Consider the following 25,851-nt stretch of genomic DNA (forward strand, 5'->3'; position numbering starts at 1 on the left):
CGAAGGAGCACAAATGAAGAGAGATTGCATCTGACTGACAACTTTTCCTTTCATAATCTACTTTCTATTTTCCTTGAGGGATACAAAAAGACAATCGGAGATAATATTTTTTGATCGTGGAATATTTACATGCATTTTCTAAGCCCTGGTGGTTTGTCTGAAGCGCACTTTTAGTCAACGCGCTGCCCTGGAGCTATGAGCGGCTTGGCAGGGACCGTTCCCAGGATGATGCGTCCATCTCTCCCTCAAAACTATCCCCGCAGTGGCTTCCCTATGGAGGGTAAAATATATTAGGCTACTTTAAAAATATACACATTAAAATATTTTAATTTAATAGCACAAATGTGAGGCCAAATGTAGACTACACTTATTTTGGAATTTGGTTTGCAAGAGTGCCGAAAAAGTTGATGTTATTTTCTTAAAATTTAGCCATGTAAACTAATGCTAACATACAATATTAAAAGTCTATATTGTATTATTTAATTATAGAAAACTAATATGAAATAAAAAAATATATGTTCTTTGGTGGTTAATTGGATTAGAAAAACCTTCTTATTAAGAAACAACAACTATTTCACTGTGTTTGGTGCTTGAGGTTCAAAGTGCTTGATTTTAGATTAGGTTCAGATCAATGTGTTGGTTTCTCTTTTTCTAAAAAAACATAAATGTTCTACTGTAAAAGCTAAAGTTCAGGCTATGAAGATGTTTATTCGGAATCCTTGTTTTTATTTGTTTTCATCGCTAACAACAGATTTGTTTCCATTTAACTCTTCCGCATGATTCCTGACATTTCTAAATTATAACTAAATTCAAAATAGCATTGAAAACTGGAGATTGGAGAACTTTGAGCTTTTGCACTTTAAAGCAGCGACTACACTGATGTTTTAAGGCAACACGATTTATGTCAAGGAATTAAATTCAAATTCAAGGAGCCTACCTTACCCCTTCCTTAAGATCACTTCACTTGTTTAGGTAGCCTATAAATAAACGCACCATGATTTTTTCATTCTTTTATGTTTCTACTTCGATGACTGTCTCTCCACTGACATCATTTGAGTTTGCTTCAATGCAGTTTCAACTCCGATGGGTCAGGGTCGAGTCAACCAGCTTGGAGGAGTTTTCATCAACGGCCGGCCTCTACCGAACCACATTCGGCATAAGATAGTGGAGATGGCCCATCACGGGATCCGGCCCTGCGTGATATCCCGCCAGCTCAGAGTCTCTCACGGATGCGTCTCCAAAATCCTGTGTCGATATCAGGAGACTGGATCCATCCGGCCTGGAGCCATCGGCGGGAGTAAATCCAAGGTGAGGCCCTGAAGTGCGGATTCATCTATCGCAGGCGTGCAGGAATTTTGTGAGCAAACTCAAAGCAACAGGTCGACCGAAAGCGCTGACTGTCTGCTGACATTATGAATGTGAAATATTTTGAACTGAATCAGGAACCTTGTTGACTGATTTTTATATTATTTTTAACAGACTACATCTCCAGATGTGGAGAAGCGCGTTGAGGAATATAAACGGGAAAATCCCGGAATATTCAGTTGGGAAATTCGGGATAAATTGCTCAAAGAGGGAATTTGTGACCGGAACAACGTACCATCAGGTAGGCTATGAGATAAACATAATAAAATACACGAAGGATAGTATGCGAAGTAGGCTATTTGATATGTTTTTTTTTTGTTTTTTTTTTAATTTATTTTTTATTAATTTTAATAGCCTATAGATTTTATTTCCCCAAGCTGTCAATATCTTAAATAGCCTAAACAAAAACACTATTTTATAATTTTTTAACAATTTTCTTGTGATATGTATAATCTATAGATAATACAGAGATAAACAATGACAACATTTATTTTTTGTCGGTGCATATGCTCGAACACGATTTCTGTTCGCGCGCTTACAAGCCCTGAAGTTAGAGTGTTTTCAACCAAAAATCTTTAATCACGCACATTATTAATTTGTTATCTAACTTTTGTGGTTATATGAAGAGTTTGTGAGCGTTGTTAAAATGTTTACTTCTATATAAAAAGAAAACATAAAAGCACTTACACATTTGGTTCGACTCTTATTCAGTGAGTTCATTAAGCCGCATCATGAGAGGCCGAAACGGCGCGAGAGGCGACGAGGAAGAGGAGGATGAAGAGGATGAAGAGGACATCGAAAAGCGCGAGCAGGAAGAACACGCCCGCAAGAGCGGACACAGTATCGAGGGGATTCTAGCAGACAGATGTGAGTGGATCCTACAAACTCTTTATAGCCTCTTTATTTACCCAAAAATGAAAATTCTGTCATAATTTACTCACCTTCATGTCGTTACAAACCCTTAATACTTTCGTTCATCTTCGGAACACAAACGAAGCTATTTGTAATGAAATCTGAGAGATTTTTGTCCCTTCATTGACAGTCTATCACAGCTACACATTTACACTTCAAAAAATTCATAAAGAGATCGTAAAACTAATCCATATGAATTGAGCAGTCCAGTCCAAATTTTCTGAAGAGACTCTATTGCTTTATATGATGAACAGACTGAATTTAGGCTTTTATTCACATGTAAACATTGATCAACGAACATAAACAGAAGCTCAACTGAACATGCTTGATGCGCGAGAAACCTCATTGGTTCCCGCAGAAGCTCAAACATGCTTATTTACCATAACTGATGTGGGAGATGAATGTTTATATGTGAATATAAACTTTTACCAACAGACAGATTTCAGACAGAACTGGCAGAATCATAATTGATCTGGAGTTGCTGGAAAGATGTGCCTCTAACAAATTGAATAAGAATGATATTTATTATATTTAATAAATGGCTTGAACAGTTTATGGCCTAATGGGGATTCTGACTTATTCCCATAACTTGGCAATGCAACGGAAGAATAAAATTACAATACCAGTCTAAAGTTTTTATTTGTTTGTTTTTTGTTTTTTATGTGCTTGAGCATGCTTGAAAAGTTTTGTTCATTTTTTTTTTAAATAGACAGACACAAGTGTCCAAAATACACGTGAAACACTTTAATAGTGTTAAAAGCATTCCAGAATGCTCCTCATGAAGTTAGTTGAGAGAATGTCCAGGTGGATTCTATACAATTTCATTCCTTGAACAATGCATAATTCACATTTCCATTTGTGTTGTTTCATAGTATTTATGACTTTACTAAAATGTGGAACATATTCATAATAAGCATTAAATAGTTCAAACATTTGATTGGTAGTGTATATAAAAAGCAGACATTTAAATAACAGAAATGTGTATTCATTTGTAATAATTCTTATAATTAATTAAATAATTAATTTCTTAAATTAGTTAAATTAAGTAGGTAATAATTCATAAGTTGGGCATGTCAGAGGGGAGTGGGATACTGAAACCACAAAATGAGTTAAACATTGGAAATCTTGAAAGAGAAGGTTTAATTCTGTAATGACAATGAGGATCTTAGCTGAAGTTCTGCATTTCACTTAAAATGATAAAATATAAAATCTATATATACTAAAAAAAAGGGTTGTATTTGAAAAAAAAAACACAAAAAAAAACAAAATGGTCATAATTTACTCACCCTCATGTCATTGCAAACTTATGACTTTTGTCTTCTGTGGAACTCTGAAGGAGAAATGATTTATCATAAACAGGCTATTAAAATATGACAACATATGAATTGTTAAGAGGACAGGACAGCTGTACCATTTACTGTGCAAAGAGGCCTCAGATAAAAGTTGATGAAAAATAGTGTAAAAGAGTCTATTTTTGCCTTCTCGCTGCCTATTGGCCAACAGCTGAAGTAAGTGACTGATGTTTTGCTGTTCCATAATGATATTTAATGAGCTAACAGCCTGTCCCTGCGTGACTAATTAAGGTGAACGTTATTTGACTGCCACCAATGCCCTGCTAACACCACTTCAGCTCCCTAAATAATACTGATTGGGATGCAGTGTCACACTTAATGGCGACGGGAGTTTATTAAAGACTATTTCGGTCAATAGGGACCAGTGTTCTCCTCGGCTGTTCCTTCATGGCCCGGAGCGTCAGTCACAATGGGGGCGAGCCTCTCGTCATGCGCACTGCCACAAAGCCCGTCCGTCACGCTCTGCCCGTCTCGCGAGTTGCCCGAGCCGATTAAATCAGGCTCTTTATTTGAACTTCACTTTCATCTAGCCAATGAGTCAAACACGCCTTGCTCTTTTTCTCCTCCATCCTCCTCATGCCCCGTTCTACCTCTCTTGGCCTGCGGCACATTTTCGGTTTAATATCTGTGGGCCGTTGTCTGTCCGTTCCATTCCCACCATCGCCCCTCCTTCTCTGGGAGACACAGACAGGCAAGTTGAGTTCAGTATTTACACCCTTCTTTTGAACAGATGACAGCTTGATTCCTGAACCCTTTCCTTCATACTGTCTCCATATTTCATCTTAAAGACTCAAAGATGTTGGCGTGAGATTTCATAAGTTTGAAGCTTATGAAATCTCACTGTTTTCCATCCTCAATAAAACAAAAAAGAACGTTCTGCTAACCTTCCTATTAAGTTTAATACTTATGAATGTTCAAAAACTACTCTTTTTTTTTTGGATTATGTGGTTATGTGAACATTAAAGGTAAAGTTCACCTTAAAATTAAAATGTTGTCATCATTTACCCTCAAGTTGTTTTAAACCTGTACAAGTGTCTTTCCTCTGTCGATACAAGATGTAATATAAGTCTCTGGTGTCTCCAGAATGTGTCTGTGAAGTTTCAGCTCAAAATACCCCACAGATCATTTATTATATCTTGTCAAATTTGCCCCAATTGGGTGTGAGCAAAAACATGGTGTTTCTGTGTGTCCCTTTAAATGCAAATGAGCTGCTGCTCCCTGCCCCCGTTCCAGAAGAGGGCGGAGCTTTAACAGCTCAACAACAACAAAACTGGAGAATCTCACACAGCCAAAATGAGGATTGTCAGTAACGGTGTTCAGCCTTACATTGTTCAAACCGGAGTCGACACTGATGGAGAGACTCAGGAAGAAGTTACAACTTTTAGACGTTTCTGAATGGTTAGTGGATAAATTTATGTAGTTGCTGTGGAGTTGATTCAACTCATCCACTAGCATGTGCCGTCATGTTTATCTTTTGTGCAAAACCCATATGGACCCGATTATAGCACTTAAACATGGAAAAACTCAGATTTTCATGATATGTCCCCTTTTAAAGAATGTTGGTAACCCGACAGTTGTCACTAGCCATTGACTTCCATATTATTTTTGGAAGTCAATGGCTACCATCAACTGTCTGGATGCTGACATTCTTCAAAATATCTTCTTTTGTGTTCAATAGAAGAAAGAACTTCATATAGGCTTGGAAAAACTTGAGGCTGACTAAGTGATGACAGAATTTTCATTTTTGGGTGAACTGTCCATTTAAGGAATGTTCCGTTTCATGTCCCATTTTGATTGTTCCATTTTGCAAAAATTCTGCGAATGTTACTTTTGAATGTTCTTGGAACCATCTAGTAACGTTTAAAAAAGTGCAACTAAAATGTTTCAGAAAAATGCTCCATGAATTATGTTAATAATGTTTTGATTACATTATTTATGACCAGATAACTTGGAACGAAAGTTCTATTAACATTACTGGAAGAATGTTTGTTCATAACTTTGAGTGAACCTTGCCAGAACATTAACTCTGTTTGCTGGGATAAATTATTGTGTTGTAGATGCATTTAAACATGCCCAGAAAAGAAAATGCTACCGCAAAATGCATTTTAAAAAGTCAAAAATGATAGACGCTCCTATAATACGCACATATGCACACGCCGCCAAGCATATGCGCATGCACATGCAAACACATGCATGGATGCACACACGTACACATGCATTCACAAATAGTGCCAACTGGCCCAATGCGGGATGGTTTGTGTGGCACCATGGAGTGTGCAGTCAGCGGCTCGTAATTTACTCTGAAAGCCAAAGCAAACACAAACACATGCACACAAGAACAAAAACACAAATGCTCCACCAGGAAGCTAAAAAAGGAAACTTCGTCAATACCAAATCTGCTAGACAAAGCCTGGCTTGAAAGTTGAAAACAGCACTGAAATGTGACGTTTATTTTGTTTTGAGTACTTAAGAAGTGGTTGCTAGACAGTTGCTATGGTGTTCTGTGTGGTCCACCTGTGTACAAACAACATAATGCAATACTATATAGCAAATCTTGGCTGCATGGTTATCGCACAGCTCTACATATATGCCCAGGTTCACAGTCAAGGCTTAAACCTATTCCCAGACTAAGATGCATGTTTGAGCTGTTTTATTTGACAGCAACTCTAATACATCTGAAAATATGTCAGAGCCATTGTTTTGTCTCAAGATGCTGTTTTTTTAAAGGCACGTTTATAAAAGATACGTAAATGTCCTAATTTAACTAAAGCCTAATCCTGGATTAATCTAATCCCTGTCTGTGAAACCAGGCCATAAAGTTATATTATATCTATATAATATAATATCCACTATACTCGTATGGGGTGATATATACTATATAGCAAATCTGTACCTGATTTATTTATTTTTTGTTTATTTTGTTGCAAAATTATATTATTGCCCAGCTCTTAATATAAAGTTATATATATATATATATATATCCATAAAGATATTAAGATATTATAAATATTACCATCATGATTTCCTGTAAATCTGCTTTGAAACAATGTGCATTGTAAAAAACAAAACAAAAAAACAAACAAACAAAACCCCCCCCCCCCCCGCTATATACAGTACAGTCCAAAAGATTTTTAATGTTTTTAAAAGAAGTTTCATCTGCTCACCAAGGCTACATTTATTTAATTAAAAATACAGTAAAAACAGTAATATTGTGAAATATTGTTACAATTTAAAATAACTGTTTTCTATTTGAATATATTTCACAAAGTAATTTATTCCTGTGATCAAAGCTGAATTTTCAGCATCGTTACTCCAGTCTTCAGTGTCACATGATCCTTCAGAAATCATTCTGATATGCTGATCTGCTGCTCAAGAAACATTTAATGTGTACAATTGTACAAAATATTTGTGTACAATATTTTTTTTCATTTTTGTTTATCTGAAATCTAATCTTTTGTAACATTATAAATGTCTTTACTGCCACTTTTGATTGATTTAATGCATCCTTGCTTAATAAAAGTATTAATTTCTTTAATTTCTTTTCAAAAAATAAAAATAAAAATTCTTACTGACCCCAAACTTTTGAACGGTAGTGTATAATGCTACAGAAGCTTTGTATTTCAGATAAATGCTGTTCTTTTGAACTTTCTATTCATCAAGGAATCCTGAAAAAAAAAGTACACAACTGTTTTCAACATTGAAAATAATCATAAATGTTTCTTGAGCAGCAGATCAGCATATTAGAATGATTTCTGAAGGATCATGTGACACTGAAGACTGGGGTAACGATGCTGAAAATTCAGCTTTGATCACAGGAATAAATTACTTTGTCAAATATATTTAAATAGTACACAGTTATTTTAAATTGTTATAATATTTCACAATATTACTGTTTTTTATTGTATTTTTAATTAAATAAATGTAGCCTTGGTGAGCAGACGAAACTTCTTTTAAAAACATTAAAAATCTTAGTGGTTCCAAACTTTTGGACTGTACTGTATATAAAAAAATTTACCACCACACATCTAAGGTGTCCAGGCTGGGTGGTTTCTAAGGTGTTCTGGATGGTGCTAGATAGAATCTAAGTGGTTGCTAAGGAATCTTCAATGGGATTTTTTTTAGTCTGATCAGAAAGGAAAGGCTGAAGCTGTAGCTTGAAATCTCTAGGAGAAGTTACAGGTGAAAAATTTGGTCTTGGGTTAGGAATAAGAAACAACAAGTGAAATGATAGAGTACAGAGTAACATTTTTATCTTATATAAATTATTATAGCATACACTGATTCTTTCTCTGATCAAAAGAGAGACAGACAGTGAACGGAGTACAGTGGGATGGACAATGTGGGGAAACCCCCAAACAAAACTGTCTCCATTGTGTCCAGTGTCAGGGTCAGCAGACTTAGGAATCCGTGTCTGCTTGTGTTCAGACCCTGAAGCCAAAATTACAGTGTGTGTGTGTGTGACTTATAACACAGCACGAAAACAACAGAGTTCAGGATGGCTGCTATTATTGAATAGTTGATAACTGAACCTATAGGACTTATTAAATACGAATCAATTCACCCAAAACTTGTTTAGGTAGTAAAATCTTATAGGCGACAGTCAGCAAACACTTGTCTGAATATGTGTTTTCAATTGTTAAACAGAGCAGTCTGAGGTCACTGGTGTTTGACCTCCAGGGAGCAAAGGTTGCATTGGTGTATGTTTAGAGAGGCAGGTGACTACTTCCTTTATCAGAAATCGAATAATTCCCTACTAAATAGTATGTCAAAAGAGCAGTATGCCTAAATACATAGAATTAGAAAAACAGTTGGCAAAAAGTCTCTTGATGTCCTACTATTTCCGGCGAGGTTCTGAAGTGCACATTTGACGGACACTTTACTATCCGACGAGGCCAATTCAATTCAAATTCCCTACTCGGTACGTGGTTTCGGAGGCAGGAACTATGTTTGCGATAGCATACTAATCTTACACCATGTGCAAATTTTTATTATCAATTTTGAAAACAGTTCAAAAGAACAGCATTTATTTGAAATAGAAACCTTTTGTAACATTATAAATGTTTTTACTGTCGATTTTGATAGATTTTTCTCAATATCCATCCTTGCTTTTGAACGGTAGTCAATGCATTTCTACACAAACTTGGATTCAAAATGCAAAATAATCATCTGTAACTGATAACTTTATGCGAGTCAGCAAATTAAACGTGCTATGCGATGAGGCCACAGCATGCTCCATACTACTGTTTGAAATGTTTATAGTTGCGTACACACTAACTTCTTTCACAAAAGTCACACAGCCAAAAAAGCAAAGAAAAAGAGGCTAAACAGACGAAGAGCACATTTGGCGCAGAGCTGAAACGTGTGGTTGTTTGAGGGCAGCTGCGAGGGTCACAGTTGCTCTTTAGCAAGTCAAGTCCTCCCTCTGTTTCTCTCTGTTCCTAAACGCTGGGGGGCAGATGGGCCCACGAGCTGTCACTCATCCTTTCTGTCTCCGGCATCTGTTAGTTCTCTATGTACTGCTTAATGTAGTCGGGCAGTCACTCAGCCAACCTCGGCGCTGAAAAGGACCCGCCTCGCTCTCCCCTCTTCGAGACGCTGCATTTGTTCCCAAGCTTTCTTTTGTTCCCCTCTTTGTCTTTCTTGTTTGGCTGTTTTTGATGGCGAGGGGGCATGTCATTGGCTCAATTAGCCCTCTTCATTACCTGCCCCCAAGAGAATCAGAACACACACCAAAACACAAACTCAGAGTGCTGCACACGCACATATGGTTTTGTCTTGGACTTCTGCCGCTTGGCCCAGTCCAAAGCTAAGCGCAATACTGAAAAGAAAAGAGATTTTCTTCCTCAGTATTTTTGTCTTGTTTTCCATTACAAAAATCTAAACATTCTTAAAGCGATAGTTCACCCAAAAATGAAAATTCTGTCATCATTTTCTCACCCTCAAGTTGTTCCAAACCTGTTTGAGTTTATTTGTTCCGTTGAACACAGAAGAAGATATTTTGAAGAATGTTGGAAACCAAACAGTTGGTGGCATGCATAGTAGGAAAAAAGTCAATGACTACCGTCAACTGTCTGATTACCAAACATTCGTCTGTGTTCAACAGAACGAAGAAACTCAAACAGGTTTGGAACAACTTGAGGGTGAGTAAATGATGACAGAATTTTCATTTTTGGGTGAACTATCCCTTTAAATCAAGATACATTTACTTTTAAAGGGTTTAGTCCGCCCAAAAATGGAAATTATCCCATAATTTACTCACCCTCAAGCCATCCTTGGTGTATATGACTTTCTTCTTTCAGATGAACATCTGAGTTATGTTAAGAAAATATTCTGGCTCTTCCAAGCTTTATAATCTGAGTCAATACTAACCATGATTTTGAAGCCCAAAAAAGCACATCCATCCATCATAAAAGTAATCCATATGGCTCCAGGGACTTAATAAAGGCCTTCTGAAGTGAAGCGATATGGTTTTTGTAAAAAAATATGTGTATGATGTAGGATGTAGTAGTAGTGTTCAAACAAATAGGCCTGGGCAACAAACTCAAGCTCCTCCGACATTTCTCTTTAAAAATTCTCGTTTTAAACTTCTAATTCAAGACCGGTGTTTTGTTTTGCTCTATCCTCTGTGCTTCCGCGGAAGCTAGTGATTACAGTTTATAAAGTTATAAATATGGATATTTTTCCAAAATGCATCGCTTCACTTCAGAAGGCCTTTATTAACCCCCTGGGCCCGGTTTTCAAAAGGTTTAATCCGGATAAAATTGATCCGGATTTAGTAATCCTTTTTTTGCGATCCGTGATCACGTAATCCATCTTACTTTTGGAGCCAGTTTTTTAAAGCAACATCGGATTGGATAAATCTGATCCGGATAGGAACTTTTCAGGATCACCAAATCTGGATTTCCAGTGCTCTACGGAGACCCTAAAGGGACATGTTGATAGAAAGAATATGGGTTTTGAATTAAATATATTTTTGTTGGATATTTACAGCTGTTTAGAGATTGTTTTATGGCACCAAAATTTATTTTTACTTTAGAGTAGGTTACCGAAAGGCAAAAATGTAGACTAATGTCTGCATTTAATTTATTACTTTAACAGTTAAACTAATCAAGATAAAAATGTGTATGTATATTACATGATAAAAATGTATTTTTTGACTAGTTTTTAAGTTTTACTACATTTTCCTCCTGGAATCCACCTTGAAATCCTACCCCCTGTTGGGATCAGGATAACCCTGTTTTTTTGGATCAAAGTGATCCAAATCCTACAAAAAAGTTCTGAAAAACCCAAACTAAAGGTTTGATCCGGATCAAAACCAAGATTGGATTACGTGATCTAATCCGATTATGTAATTTCTTTTGAAAAACACATTTTCAAGATTTGATCCAATCCGTTATCCAAAATCCTAGTGGATTACTTTTGAAAAACCGGGCCCTGGAGTCATATGGATTACTCTAATGATGGATGGATGTGCTTTTTTGGGATTCAAAATCTTACTATTCACTAGGGGGCCATTCACACAGAGCACGTTTTTCTATTCCAATGAACTACTTTTACATTGTTTTTCTATGTAAACACGTAAAAGCTGGACGTGAATGACCGTTAAGCTCACATCTTTTGCGTCTTGCGTACGAGCGCTGTGTTTTTAAGACGCCGTGTCAAGTTAGAAGAATTTCAACTTTTACACGCAGCGCCGCTCATCAATGTCAGTTCCAAAACAGTGGACCAATCAGAAGAACTCCGAGGCGGGGCAAGCGTTGCGAGCTTCTGTTTACAGTAGCAAGTTGGCGTGGCAACTGTTTTATTTGTTCGTTATTGCATCACCTCTCAAAAGTGCGTCTTGAGACCCTTGCGCTCTGTGCTGTGCAGACGCAAAGACGCGTTCTGTGTGAACAAGCCCTAACATTATAAAGCTTGGAAGAGTCAGGATATTTTAACTTTGATTGTGTTTGACTGAAAGAAGATAGCCATGTACTCTTAGGATGGCTTGAGGGTGAGTAAATTATGGGATAATTTTCATTTTTGGTTGAACTAACCCTTTAAGTCTTATGTTTTTATAAAAGTTTAAAAAAAAAAGATTTTTTTTCTGCTGGATATGCTCTCACCATACCGCAGTATTAACAAAACTTCTTAGTTGGATTTTGTGTACATGAACGCACAAGGTATATGTGCCTGGGGTGATATTTCGCCTCCAAATATTGAATTTAAGCAACGAGGGCCCAGAGCTGAAAAGAAACTTTGGAGATGCTTTTAGTGACCGCACCGTTTACATAGCGGAGAGCTAAAATATCTAAGCAAGACCTTAAAACACATACTCATGTGCACTACACACTAACTTTACATGCCAAAGACCTAAAAACACACACACACATACAAAGGCACACGCACTCTGTGTATTTACAGAAGGCAGAATATCTCTAGATTGTCCAGTGGTTCCATTTCCATGACGTTTGGGTTTTGGTTCTGTGTGTTTAGACGCTTGCGGTCTGTATTCTTCTGCCTCAATTAAACCTGTGTTTACTGTTTGCTCTTTCCTTCTGTTGATTCTTGTTCAGTCAGCAGAAATATAAAAATGCAAGTGCTTAAGTATTTGCAACCAGATGATCAGATGTCAAACATTTTAACACCATTTTACTTGTGTTCCGATCCTGTATTTTCTTTCTTTTCCACACATCTGTCAAGCTTCTAAAATGACAAAAAGCACCATAGAAGTATAATTAAAGCAGTCTATGTAACTTGTGCACTGTATTTCAAGTCTTACAATAGATTAGTGTGAGAAAGCGATCAAAATTTAAGTCGTTATTCACTGATAATCTTCCCTTCCAGTGTCAAATCTCATTTGAGATGGCATTTTTCCAATTTACCACATTGCAATCACTACATGACATGAGAAAGCTGTTTGATATTGATAATGTCTAGAGCATATTTATATAGACAAACATAATAAAAATGAAATTAAAAACAGCACAGAAGAACACAGCCTGTTTGATCACCACCTAGTGCTGCTTTTTTGTGGAGCTTATTAACTGAAAATGTGGCAACATCTAACTTATGTAACTTTATGACTTTGAGAACTTTGATGAACTTAAACCATTTAAGGCAATCGGTTTCCTCAAATCATTTAAGTAGCTATATAGTTGTTAAGACTTTTATTTGTTACCTGAATTCAAACTGAATGAGTCGAATAAACTTAAAATCTTTAAGTTGAGTTTACTAAACTAACACTAAAATTTAAGAGAATTTAACTCAATGTATATGAGTTTACAGTACTCATGCTTATTGGTTTTAAAACTTAAATGGTTTAAAGGGTTAGTTCACCCAAAAATGAATAATAATGTCATTAATTACTCACCCGTAAGACCTTCGTTTATCTTCGGAACACAAATTAAGTTATTTTTGATGAAATCCGATGGCTCAGCTCTATAGACAGCAAATCCATTGAACTTCTCAAGATCAAGAAAGGTTTTAAAACATATTTAAAACAGTTCATGTGAGTTCAGTGGTTCAATATTAATATTATAAAGTGATGAGAAAACCTTTTGTGTGCCAAAAAACAAAATAACGACTTTTCAATGATATCTAGTGATGGCCAATTTCAAAGTACTGCTTCGAATCAGTGATTCGATGTGATTTCAGCTGTTTGGCATTTTGACATGCGATCCGAATCACTGATTCGAAGCAAAAGAGTCAAAGCAGTGTTTTGACATCGAACTTGAAAAGTCGTTATGTTTTCGTTTGCTACACTGCTCCTGTTGCTGTTGATTATTGCTGCTGTAGAGCAAGTATGGACTTGCTACTGCTAAAAGATACACAGAAACACTACTGTGAGCATGTAAGATATGCTGCTGCTACATAAATAAATGTACATAAATCCCATAGCAGATCTAGGCAGGTGGAGCTGGGGACGTGGAGGGGTTCAGAGGAACTCTGATAGGGAGCTGCAGGACTAGCTTACAGCAAACAATGAATCAGACTGTTTAAATGTTGAGCAAGCAATTTCCTCAAGGCATATGCCATGTGGTAATGATGTGAGTGCTTGCAGATTGCCTGTAAAGGATCTATCAGCCTGTGCCAGAGGTTCATGACTGAACTAGATATTCTCGCTAGATTTGCAAGTGCACAGAAAACCTATATAAGACTCATTGTTCAGCTCTCATAGAATGGTTCAGAATTAGATTTGAATGGTTTTTTGATCTTTAAATTTGATCTGCAACCAGATCTGAATTTCCAGGTGCTTCTTCGCTTTTTGTGAATGGGTTTTTGAAGAGAATTAGCACTTGAACTACTCCTGCCCACCCCTTTCACTTTTTGCCCCCCCACACACCCACCTTTGGCCTTCTGTATGCCCCTTCCACCCCCTCCAGGGCAGGTGACGGCCTCCGCTGAGAGCCCTGGCCGTCGCGACGGATTCCACAGATGGAGCGTGCAAATCAATCCAACAAAGACTGAAGGGAAGAGAGAATGAGAGAGAGATTCACTAATAGCTCAATGTCTGTAGAATATAAATTAAATAAATATGAATCTCCTTTAATTCCAGCCCCATGAATATATAGTTACCAGCTTCTCCTTTTGGCATGTTTTTGTGAAGTCATTCCAGGCTGATGAACAGTTTTCCACATGGTTCAGTGTTCCCTCTACCAAATCCCTGTGAAATTGTAGGAATTTCCCATAGTACTCAAAGAGTCCTCAGGTACAATGGCTGATTTCTGTTTGAAACAAGAAAAACAATTCCACTTTAACTTTTTTTTAAGAAATGTATCGTGTTTTGATTCAATATGTTTTTCAGTTATAGTTTCTTCTTTTTTTCCATTTAATAATCTGATCATCCAGAACATTGCTTCTTCCTTTTCTAGTCCACTGTTCTGAAGCCTTTCAAGAAAAGATGAAGAAGCTCATTAAATTCTCCCTCACAAAAACACTACTATTAATTACTACTAATATAGCATTAAAATTGAGAAAAAGCTGCTTTATATATATATATATATATATATATATATATATATATATATATATATATATATATATATATATATATATATATATGTATGTGTGTGTGTGTGTGTGTGTGTGTGTGTGTAATTTTAGACAATTTTAGAAAAATATTTATGGTTTAAAACATTTACCATTTACTTTAACCTCCAAAATACTAAACCCAGTCCAATTTAAATGTATATGTATATGTTTAATTTGTTTTTATTATACATTACAAAATTGTACATATAAATATGAAATATGTGCATGAAGTCCTTATATATATAATGTTATATATATAATCGTTATATATATACTGTATATGAAATATTAAAATCATTAAATTATATATATATATATATAAACATCACATGACAAAAATGATATACTTTAAATTATATACTATAATATATATATATATATATATATATATATATATATATATATATATATATATATATATATATATATATATATATATATATATATATATATAATTTATAGTATATAATTTAAAGTATATCATTTTTGTCATGTGATGTTTATGTTTACATATAATACATTAACAAATATAAAAATATATAATTTATATATTATTAAAAATGTATTATAATGTATAAAATGTATAAAAATAATAATATTATATAATAAAATATTATATTACACCACAATATGATAATAATATTAAAATATTTACATTATACATACATTTTCTAAATAACTATTATAGATTGAAACATTCTCTATTCTTTGCTTTTGTGTGTGTTTCAGCGAGTCCTTCTGATGAAGGTTCAGAAGTGGAATCTGAGCCTGATCTGCCGCTGAAAAGGAAACAGCGGCGCAGTCGAACAACATTCACAGCCGAACAGCTGGAGGAGCTGGAGAGAGCTTTTGAACGCACACATTACCCTGATATCTACACCAGAGAAGAGCTCGCTCAGAGAGCTAAACTCACAGAGGCACGAGTTCAGGTACAAAAAACACAGAGACAGCGCAACAAGAATAGACAGAATTTCATATGAACTGTTTCCTATGTTTGTCTTTTCTCAGGTGTGGTTCAGTAATAGACGAGCTCGTTGGAGGAAGCAAGCGGGAGCCAATCAGCTCATGGCGTTCAATCACCTGATCCCTGGTGGTTTTTCACATCCTGCTATGTCCAGTCTCTCCCCATATCAGCTGTCAGAGAGCCCGTACCCACCTGCTAGCCTTTCTCAAGGTATATATATATTATATGTAAAATCCAATGTTACATAAAATATATCCTGATGTATTCTGTAACCATTACTGGCGACTGTATCTGTTCTCAGATTCAAGTACTGTACACAGACCTCAGCCGCTGCCGCCGCCCTCGAGTCATCAGAGTTCTGGAGGGGCGGGGCAGGACGGCGGGGCTTCCTACTGTCTCTCTAGTCGGCATGGTTACACAGGATATTCAGATACCTTTGGACCTCATAACAGTCATGCTAACTCTTCCATCAGTAATGGACTGTCATCTCAGGTAAGAACTGAGTGTAATTTCTAGCAATTCCAAACCAGATGTTGGCCTGATGTTGATTACCATAGAAAATAAAGTCCCATAATTTGCATACAGTAACACACTTATCATGGAAGTCCACTAGGCAAGTGTGTGTGTGTGTGTGTGTATATAAACATATATATATATATAAAAAATCTGTAAAATTATACAAAATATAATAAATTCATATTATCTAAATTATCACTAATTACTAATATATAATATAATATTATTATACTTATAATTCTCCTATAATATTTAATAATATATGGCAGTAATTAAATAATGAAAAAAAGTACATATATATATATATATATATATATATATATCAGTGAAAAATATACAAAATATAATATTTAGTAAATGCATATTATTTAAATTATCATACTAATATATAATATATTATTATACTTATAATTCTCCTATAATATTATAATATTTAATAATATATGGCAGTAATTAAATAATGAAAAAAAGTATTTATATATATATATATATATATATATATATATATATATATATATATATATATATATATATATATATTTCAGTGAAAAATATATAAAATATAATATTTAGTAAATTCATATTATTTAAATTATCATACTAATATATATTATTATACTTATAATTCTGCTATAATATATAATATTTAATATCCATAACATGAATGTTCATTATATAATATTATATATTATTCATATAATAATATTCATATTATTTAAATGATCATATTAAAATGTAATATATTAATATAATTATATTTATATTTTGTATAACTTTTATAATATTTAATTTAATACTATTTATAAATATTTATTTATAATATATTTATTAAAAAAATGCAAAAGTTAGTTGTTCATTTGTGTATTCAGTTCATGATTTTTAATTACTGCCAAACACACACACACACACACACACACACACACACACACACACACACACACACACACACACACACATATATATATATATATATTTAGAATTTTTGTTTTTGTTTTTGATGAAAGATTTGTTTTATTAACATTTAATATACTTCATAAGAGTGCAATAAAAATCTGTAAAGCACTTCATCTGTAATGTATTATCAGAAGTTCATCAACCCAGAAAAGTAGTCCCACCTCAAAAGGACAATTTAGACACTTCACCTCAAATATAAAACGTTTTTACTCACAAATTCATGTATGCACAAAACTATGAGCTAGAATCAATCTAATTCACTTCCTGTGGTAATTGACAGCCTGATAGAGCTTACATCTGGAATATATTTTTGGGGGATTTTAAAACATGGCATAAAAAAGCGATAAATGGTATTCATATTTTTGGTTAAGCCCTTAAATCTTAAAAACATCCAGTTGAAAGTGACTCAGTGAAAGGTGTAGTCGACCCCACCTGTTGAGTGTCAGTTTAATGGGCTCTTCTGGCTTCTGTAGAAACTATTACACACTTCAAGACGAGTTACGCAGATAAATTCCACCATCGGAGGGTCATCCACGGGCCATTTTTCATTCGGTTATCTTTAGCTGTTCACTGAACCGTGCAAAGCAATGCATAGAACACACAGCAACTCTGACACCCCCTCTGTGTGATAGATAGGACGCCTGACCCGCACATGTTTCTCATTTGTAAAGGAGCGCACCAATGCCTCACCGGGGGGTGTCTGTCAAGAACACTGAGAGACCGCTATGAATTACAGGTCTGACGGGTGTGAATGTGGCGTGGAGCGAGTGTAGTACAGTCTCACAATCTCGCTGTCATCATCTCTACGTGAAAAATGTTGTTAAGATTCAAAGCATCCCAACGTAATACTGAGATGGATGTTTCAATCTGTGCTCTGTCCTACACATATTTTCTGAAAGAAATGAATACTTTTATTCAGTAAGGAGTGACAGTAAAGATATTTATAATGTTATTTCTATTTCAAATAAACTCTTTCTGTACATCATAGAATCACAGTTTCCACAAAAATATGAAGCAGCACAACTGTTTTCAACATTGATAATAATCAGAAATGTATCTTGAGCAGAAAATCATCATATTAGAATGATTTCTGAAGGATCACGTGACACTGAAGACTGGAATAATGATGCTGAAAATTCAGCTTTGATCACAGGAATAAATTACATTTTAAAGGGGACCTATACTGCCCCTTTTACAAGATGTAATATAAGTCTCTGGTGATGTGTCTGTGAATTTTCAGCTCAAAATACCCCACAGATCATTTATTATAGCTTGTTAAATTTGCCCCTTTTTGGGTGTGAGCAAAAACATGACGTTTCTGTGTGTCCCTTTAAATGCAAATGAGCAGCCGGCCCCCTTTCCAGAAGAGGGCGGAGCTTTAACAGCTCGCGCTTCGGTCGCTCAACAACAACAAAGCTGGAGAATCTCACGCAGCCAAAATGAGGATTGTCAGTAACGGTGTTCAGCCTTACATTGTTCAAACCGGTCGGTCAGTCGACACTGATGGAGAGACTGAGGAAGAAGTTACAACTTTTAGAATGAGACTGGATGTTTCTGAATGGTTAGTGGATAAACTTATGTAGTTGATTCAACTCATCCACTAGCATGTGCCATCATGTTCATCTTTTGTGCAAATCCAGCGTTGAATTGATCCTCGTTTGTGAAGCAGTTCGGCGTAAAATGACGGCATGTCAACAACACTCTACTACAACAACTCTTCCTCTTCTCTAAAGCAGCCCAACATGGCCTCACACCCTTTCTTGTGTGTTCCTGGGGGCGGGGTTTATGTAAATTTTAGGGTTAGTGATGTCACTAACCCAGGAAAAAGCTTGTTGTAGTCCCTACCAGCCTGCAGAGAATAAAAATATCTTCCTTTGCATTGAACTTTGAGCGTAACATTTGGGTTCTTTTGGGCCATTTATTTGTAAGCCGTCCGCCATATTGGGACAGTCAAAGCCTGTTGATGAACACTTGAGAGCAAGTTGACTGGGCATCTGCACATATGAATATGAATATCTATATCTGTCATAGACTTCAGCAAATGATTTTTCAACCAAATGTTGTGGCATTTTGGAAAAATCATTGATTTTTACTGTGAGTGACATGAAATGTTGACAAATGCAAGTGTCTGGAGTGGTCCAATGTGTATCTATGTGTACACATCTATGATCACACTGCCCGGACTCCCACTCAGAATTTCTATGGAAAATGTTAAAAAGTATTAGCTTTTTGGTTCTGTTGCCTGCTAAATTTTTCAAAACTGACAGAGAAAATCTTCCAGAGCTTCAGAAACAGAATTCCATCCTGGATTCGGCACACGTCACTCCCTGCTCCACTATGGGAAATGGTTTAAGCGAGACCATGTGCGTGACCGTGTGTGTGTTGTACTGCTTTGACTGTATCCACTGATGTAACAGGATCCTGTAGCCTGGGAGACATGCTTTTCTCTTTCTGTTTCTATGTAAAGGTGCTTATTTGGTGCAGCAACTGGAGTATGTGTTTATTTTGGCCATAATTCTGGTGGTAGATTCAATTATGCTTCAGGAACTTTTATTCCCCAGAGCACACATGCAACATTCCTGAAATGCAGCACAGTGTTTTCTAAGTTAAAAAGTAATGAGTACACACACACACACACACACACACACACACACACACACACACACACACACACACACACACACACACACACACTGTATCACCCTCTGGCTCTGTTCTAGTCTTAGAATCAGATTAAACAATCCCCAAATTCAATTATTTGTTTGCCTGATCAATTTCAGGTCACAGAGATCTATCCAGATATCTGCATGCAAGTGTGTGTGTGTGTGTTATTTAAACCGGCTAAAGGCGCAACACACAGCGTCTCAAGGCTCTTATTGCTTTTAAACCCATTTTTTGTAACCCAAGGGATTGTGGGCAATAAGGCAATTGTATCTTATAAAAAAACATGCACACTTCAAATATTCACCAAATGTTTGGAATGCACCAAACAATTATTCACTGATCAGAATTTATATATATATAAATTCTGTTAGTGGATATATTAGGCAGCAAGTGAATATTTTGTCCTCAAAGTTGATGTGATAGAAAATGTGGCCAAGCGTAAGGATTTGAGTGAGTTTCACAAGGGCCAAACTGTGATGGCTAGACGACTGGGTCAGAGCATCTCCAAAACTGCAGCTCTTGTAGGGTGTTCCCGGTCTGCAGTGGTCAGTATCTATCAAAAGTGCTCCAAGGAAGGAACAGTGGTGAACCGGTGACCGGGTCATGGACGGTCGAGGCTCATTGATGCACGTGGGGAGCGAAGGCTGGCCCGTGTGGTCCAATCCAACAGACGAGCTACTGTAGCTCAAATTGCTCAAGAAGTTAATGCTGGTTCTGATAGAAAGGTGTCAGAATACACAGTGCTTCACAGTTTGTTGCGTATGGAGCTGCATAGCTGCAGACCAGTCAGGGTGCCCATGCAAAAATGGTTCAGGAATGGTTTGAGGAGCACAACACCGAGTTTGAGGTGTTGACTTGGCCTCCAAATTCCCCAGATCTCAATCCAATCGAGCATCTGTGGGACATGCTGAACAAACAAATCCGATCCATGGAGGCTCCACCTCACAACTTACAGGACTTAAAGCAGTGGTCGCCAACCTGTCGATCGCGATCGACCGGTCGATCTTTATCACTGTTCCAGTAACTCGCGAAAATAACAGAAATATGAGTACAAAAATACAGTCTCAATTTCTCCAGTCTTTGTACTGTATATTTGTTTTTATTTTTCTGTTATTTTCGGGAGCTACTGGGACAGTGATAAAGGTAAATAGCCCACATCATGTCAAGTCTGTAAACGGCCGTAAACAAGAGGCCAGAAACACTGAAGACGGACGCGAAGAGGAGACAATTCTGTAGCAGGCAGAGCAGCTCACTGTTCACGATGCTCAAAATATAGGAAGAAAATATAAATATTGAATTGGTTGTGAGGGGTTATATGAATGCATCTCTAAAAGGAATTACTGTCTTCAGAAAACTTTCGATGGCAATGGCATTTTACTTTCCTCTTACCTCCGAATAAAGTAGCCAATTATTAGCGCAGTTCAGCTTTGTTTACAGCGGTAACCAAGGAAACGTATCTCTGCTGCTCCATAAGAGCCACCTGCTGTCAGAGAGTGAATCTGCGTCTCATTCAGCCTGCTGTTTTTGTTTCAAGCTTTTTTGTGTGTAGCATATCATTTCACAAAGATAAAGTCAGACCGTTCTGGTTTTGCTTTAAATCTTGAAATTAAATCTCAATTAATTCAAATAAAAAACAACTGCTCATACAATGTGATAGCATCTTTGTTTGGATTGTGATTAAAAAGCAGTGGTTCCCTCTAATTTGAAATGGCTATGTATTTTTGTTTATAATAATAATAAAAATAATAATAAATATCTGCAACCAGTATAAGAATCGGCCAATTTGCTTGTAAAAATAAATACATGAATAAATCAGAATCTAAATTGGCCATGAAAAAAATACTAAATACAATCTGGGCTGTCTTTTTCAAGTCTTTCATAAAGGTCAAGGTCAGGGATCTTAAAAAGGTTGGTGACCACTGACTTATAGGATCTGCTGCTAACATCTTGGTGCAGATACCACAGCACACCTTCAGGGGTCTAGTGGAGTCCATGCTTTGATGAATCAGGACTGTTTTGGCAGCAAAAGTGGGTCCAACACAATATTAGGAAGGTGGTCATAATGTTATGCCTGATCAGTGTATATCCTATAAAATACTAAATAATACACTGAAAATTGAAATTACTGTATGTAAAATAAAAATAATCATAATTTAATAATAATAAATATTCATCATGTAATTATATCCATGGGTTGTATTTAATGTCTTTAATGTACTATATTTTTACTTTACACTTAGTGTAATTTCTTAGTGTAGGGCCCATTGAACCATGTTAAAATGACTTTTCCGCACTGAATTTTCTGTATTGATTTTTTTTACAGGTGTTTTCCCTATATTTTGAATTATGCATTGCACTGTGTTGTATTTTAGGGTTAAAGGAAATGTTTGATAATATCATGGCTGAAAATGACCAGCACCTTTCCTGTTTTTCTACAGTGCATGACAAAAATTGGCCTGGGGGATATTTTCTACGCTCTAATCCCAACTTACTATTTAGAACAGACAGTGTGTGAAAACAGATGGATTGAGGGTGAACTCTGATCGGTCTCTTTCTCTGTAGGTTATGGGACTAATAACCCCAGCTGGAGTTGCACATCAGACCCAGGCTGAGTTTTCTCTGTCGTCTCTCAGCGGCGCTCTGGAGTCGGGTGGATCCGTCAGCAGCACCTGCTCTCAGCGCATCGAGCCCCTGTCGACTCTACCTGCCCTCTCCAACCTGCCCAGTCCACAGTCTTACGGCCCGGCCTCCTTCTACAGCATGGAGCACAGCGCCCCCTACCAGTACAGCCAGTATGGACAAAGTAAGGTCATTATTACTGTCTGCCTTCTTTATCCTTCTAATTTGATTTACAGGCTGCTAGTTTGAGTCTTTGCGCACATCCTCTAATATCTGTAGTGTCTGTAAACTGAAAGAATAACTCCAAAATGTGATCGTCTCTCCCAGTACTCGCAGTTTGTTCGTGACCTGAGATTTTGAACCTGAACATGTAATAATAGGGTAAAAGGCTTCACGCTCGTATCAGATGTTTGTATATAGCTCTATGTGATCTGCAGAGGTCCGATTCTGTAATATCTGGACTGTGTTTGCGTGTGTGTGAATGTCATGGTTGGATGCTAATCTCCTGTGGCAGTATCATGATGAGAAGCAGCTGCTCTTGTCTAACTCACTATCCCGGCTCACAGTCAGCTCGTACAGTTACGCTCTGATGAAATGGTTGCCGCACAAATACGGCAGCTCTTTAATGAAGGGGAGGGTCAGCGTTTGCCAGCCTGATTGCTGTGTCAAATGGACAGCACATGCTTTCTTTTGGAGTCCGGCGGCTGGAATAACTCATGCAAACATTATCAGACCAAATATTACAAAAGCTGCATGTCATATGGGAAATCATTTAACAATACTGAAACATTTTCATTGTGCTCTTTATATTTGAATTCATATCAAATCCTCTTTTTCTTTTCTTCCAGATTCCTTTCATTATCTGAGGCCTGAAATTGCCTGAACGGGTCGTGCAACTCAACTGTCCCAAAGTCCTGCATTTTCAAAGACGGAATTAGGTTTTTTTGATTCATTGACTTGGCAATAAAAATAAAACTGTTACGCCACCGGATGGCACAGCCACACACACACACACACACACACATCCGGCAGATCAAAAGAGCTTTTTCTGTCTAAAACATTCCCTTGAACTCTTCTTCAAAAGCCTTCCAACAGAATTATCCACAATCCCTGAAAACAAAACAAGACAAGCTGAATCAGAACGAAAAAGGAGACATTTGTGTATGATTTTACTGCAAAACATGTTTAAGTGCAATATGAGAAATAGAAATGCAAGGCCACATTCAAACAAGACATTCGCAGCCACTGAGGTCTTTGCAACCAGCAGGCGTCCAAAGCAAGAGCCTGGAACGAGATCAGCCGTTTTTATGATGCCAGACACATCGCTCTCTGCCCATGTTGTAAATAAAAGACAAATATTTTAGAGCGGACAATGAACTTTTTCTCACACATTCCTTGACAATGAATGCTAATTTTTTATTTTATTTTTTTAAATGAGGGATGATTAGAAAATTATACAGTATTTGGGAACTATTTTGCTTAAAGGTACACTATGTAACTTTTGGCCCTCTTTGCATCTTAACATTTGGTTGTGCGTGACTGTGCGGATGAATATGGTTATTCTACTGCTCATAAAACATTCACTACTAAGCTTAAGAGCAATCTGATTTCATGGAAAAACATAAAATATGTACATATCACTGCAGTTTCCAACAGAAATGAACACTAGAGTCAGTAAAACAGCAAGCACTTTTAATCATTTTCATACACAGCTATGATTACAGGGTCAGATTATGGATCAATAAAGACTTGTTTTCACGTCTCCTTGCACAATATTATGTTATAACCTCAAAACACTTTTTACCAAAGTGCATGATTTGTAAACAAATATATTTTGGACTTTGCATCGCTTAAACCAGCTCCATATGTTTCGCTTTTCTGACGTGGCTTGCTCGGTATCTCAGCTGGTACAGGATTTGTACTTAGGATTGCGTAAGCCTTGGGTACGAATCCCGTGAAAACATGATGCATGATAAAAGAGCTTGCAGATGAGAGATCAAAAACAAGCTAATACGGCATGATTACGATGGGGTTTTATGCCACATTTGCTTTTGTTAAAGGATTATTTCACTATCAAATGAAAATTACTACAAGCTTTACTCACCCTCAAGCCATTCTAGGTGTATATGACTTTCTTTTTTTCTGATGAACACAATTGGAGAAATATTAATAAATATCCTGACGCATCCGAGCTTTATAATAGCAGTCAGCAGGATCAATGAGTATGAGCTGAAGAAAGTGCCTCCATCCACATCCATCCATCTATCCATCCATCATATACATACTTCACACAGCTCCAGGGCATTAATAAAGGTCTTCTGAAGGGAAGCGATGCGTTTGTGTAAGAAAAATATCCATATTTAACAAGTTATGAAGTAAAATATCTAGCTTCCACCAGACCGCCTTCCATATTCAACTTACGAAGAAAGAGTAAAACTCTTGCAGTTCAAAAGATTACGCTACGTCCTACGCCTTCCCTATTGAACTAAGTGACATGACACCTGTTTACACTTTGTCCGTAACTTGAATACGGAAGGCGGTCTGGCGGAAGCTAGATATTTTACTTCATAACTTGTTAAATATGGATATTTTTCTTACACAAAAGCATCGCTTCAGAAGTCCTTTATGTACCCCTCGGACCCGTGTGGATTACACGTTTACGATGGATGGAGGAATTTTTTTTCATCTTATACTCGTTGATCCCACTTACTGCCGTTATAAAGCTTGGATGCGTCAGGATATTTATTAATATTTCTCAGATTATGTTCATCAGAAAGAAGAAAGCCGTAGATGTCTTGATGGTGAGTAAAGCTTGGGTAGCCTAATTTTCATTTGAAATAATCCTTTAACACTATCGGGCAGGTTTAGGTGTAGTGTTGATGGTTATTTTAAAACGTAATGGAGCATTACACTTTTAGCGTCACTAAACAGACATTTTAAATCAGAACTGCGGTGATATGTACAGATCCATTGTAATATAAAATGTAGGCCTACCATATTTACGTTCATCTGTTTCAGAAAAAAACTAAACACGCTTTTAGCGCCACTCAGTGGACATTTTCACATTGAAACATACATGGCGCTACATATTTGCAAAAAGGTTCCCTCAGGTACATTTTTCTAAAGCGCCTGGGCTGCTTGAGAGATATAACCAGTGATGGAAAGGATCCCAAGCTGACTAGCTGAAGACCGTACTGCTTTACCCATTAACAGACACGGTATTTCCTTGAAAATAAATTCCAGCACAGCTGTACAACAACCCTAAAGATAATGCTTTAAGCCTACAATTGACCCTTCGCCGGGAGTTTGATTGACAGGTAATTGAACCAATCGTAACACCAAATCCGCCAGGGGAGTTAAGGCAGGAACACACCAAGCCGACGGTCGGCCGTCTGGCAGTTTTTGTTCGTCGGCCAACTACGTTTTCTCAGTGTGTTCCGCAACGTCGGCTGAAGTTGGTCCTCGTCGCCTTTTTTTTCGGCCGATTCGAAA

The 25,851-nt window shown here is 36.7% G+C and overlaps 1 protein-coding gene across 2 annotated transcripts; it reads left to right on the plus strand.

Moving 5' to 3' along the window:
- Positions 1 to 23,992, plus strand: pax3b (paired box 3b). 2 transcript variants are annotated; one of them, XM_067364655.1, is made up of 9 exons: positions 1 to 280; positions 1,073 to 1,308; positions 1,480 to 1,606; positions 2,077 to 2,232; positions 15,372 to 15,571; positions 15,651 to 15,816; positions 15,908 to 16,098; positions 22,303 to 22,548; positions 23,208 to 23,992. In XM_067364655.1, exons 1-9 carry the CDS (start codon positions 196 to 198, stop codon positions 23,223 to 23,225), a joined length of 1,425 nt encoding a protein of 474 aa, XP_067220756.1. In that variant the 5' UTR covers positions 1 to 195; the 3' UTR covers positions 23,226 to 23,992. The 2 variants fall into 2 exon arrangements, with proteins under 2 accessions (XP_067220756.1, XP_067220755.1); XM_067364654.1 differs by having other exon boundaries at positions 22,303 to 22,543.
- Positions 23,993 to 25,851: the final 1,859 nt, after the last annotated feature.

This window comes from Chanodichthys erythropterus, chromosome 17 (assembly GCF_024489055.1).
Source record: "Chanodichthys erythropterus isolate Z2021 chromosome 17, ASM2448905v1, whole genome shotgun sequence".
In the NCBI taxonomy this organism is placed as follows: domain Eukaryota; kingdom Metazoa; phylum Chordata; class Actinopteri; order Cypriniformes; family Xenocyprididae; genus Chanodichthys; species Chanodichthys erythropterus.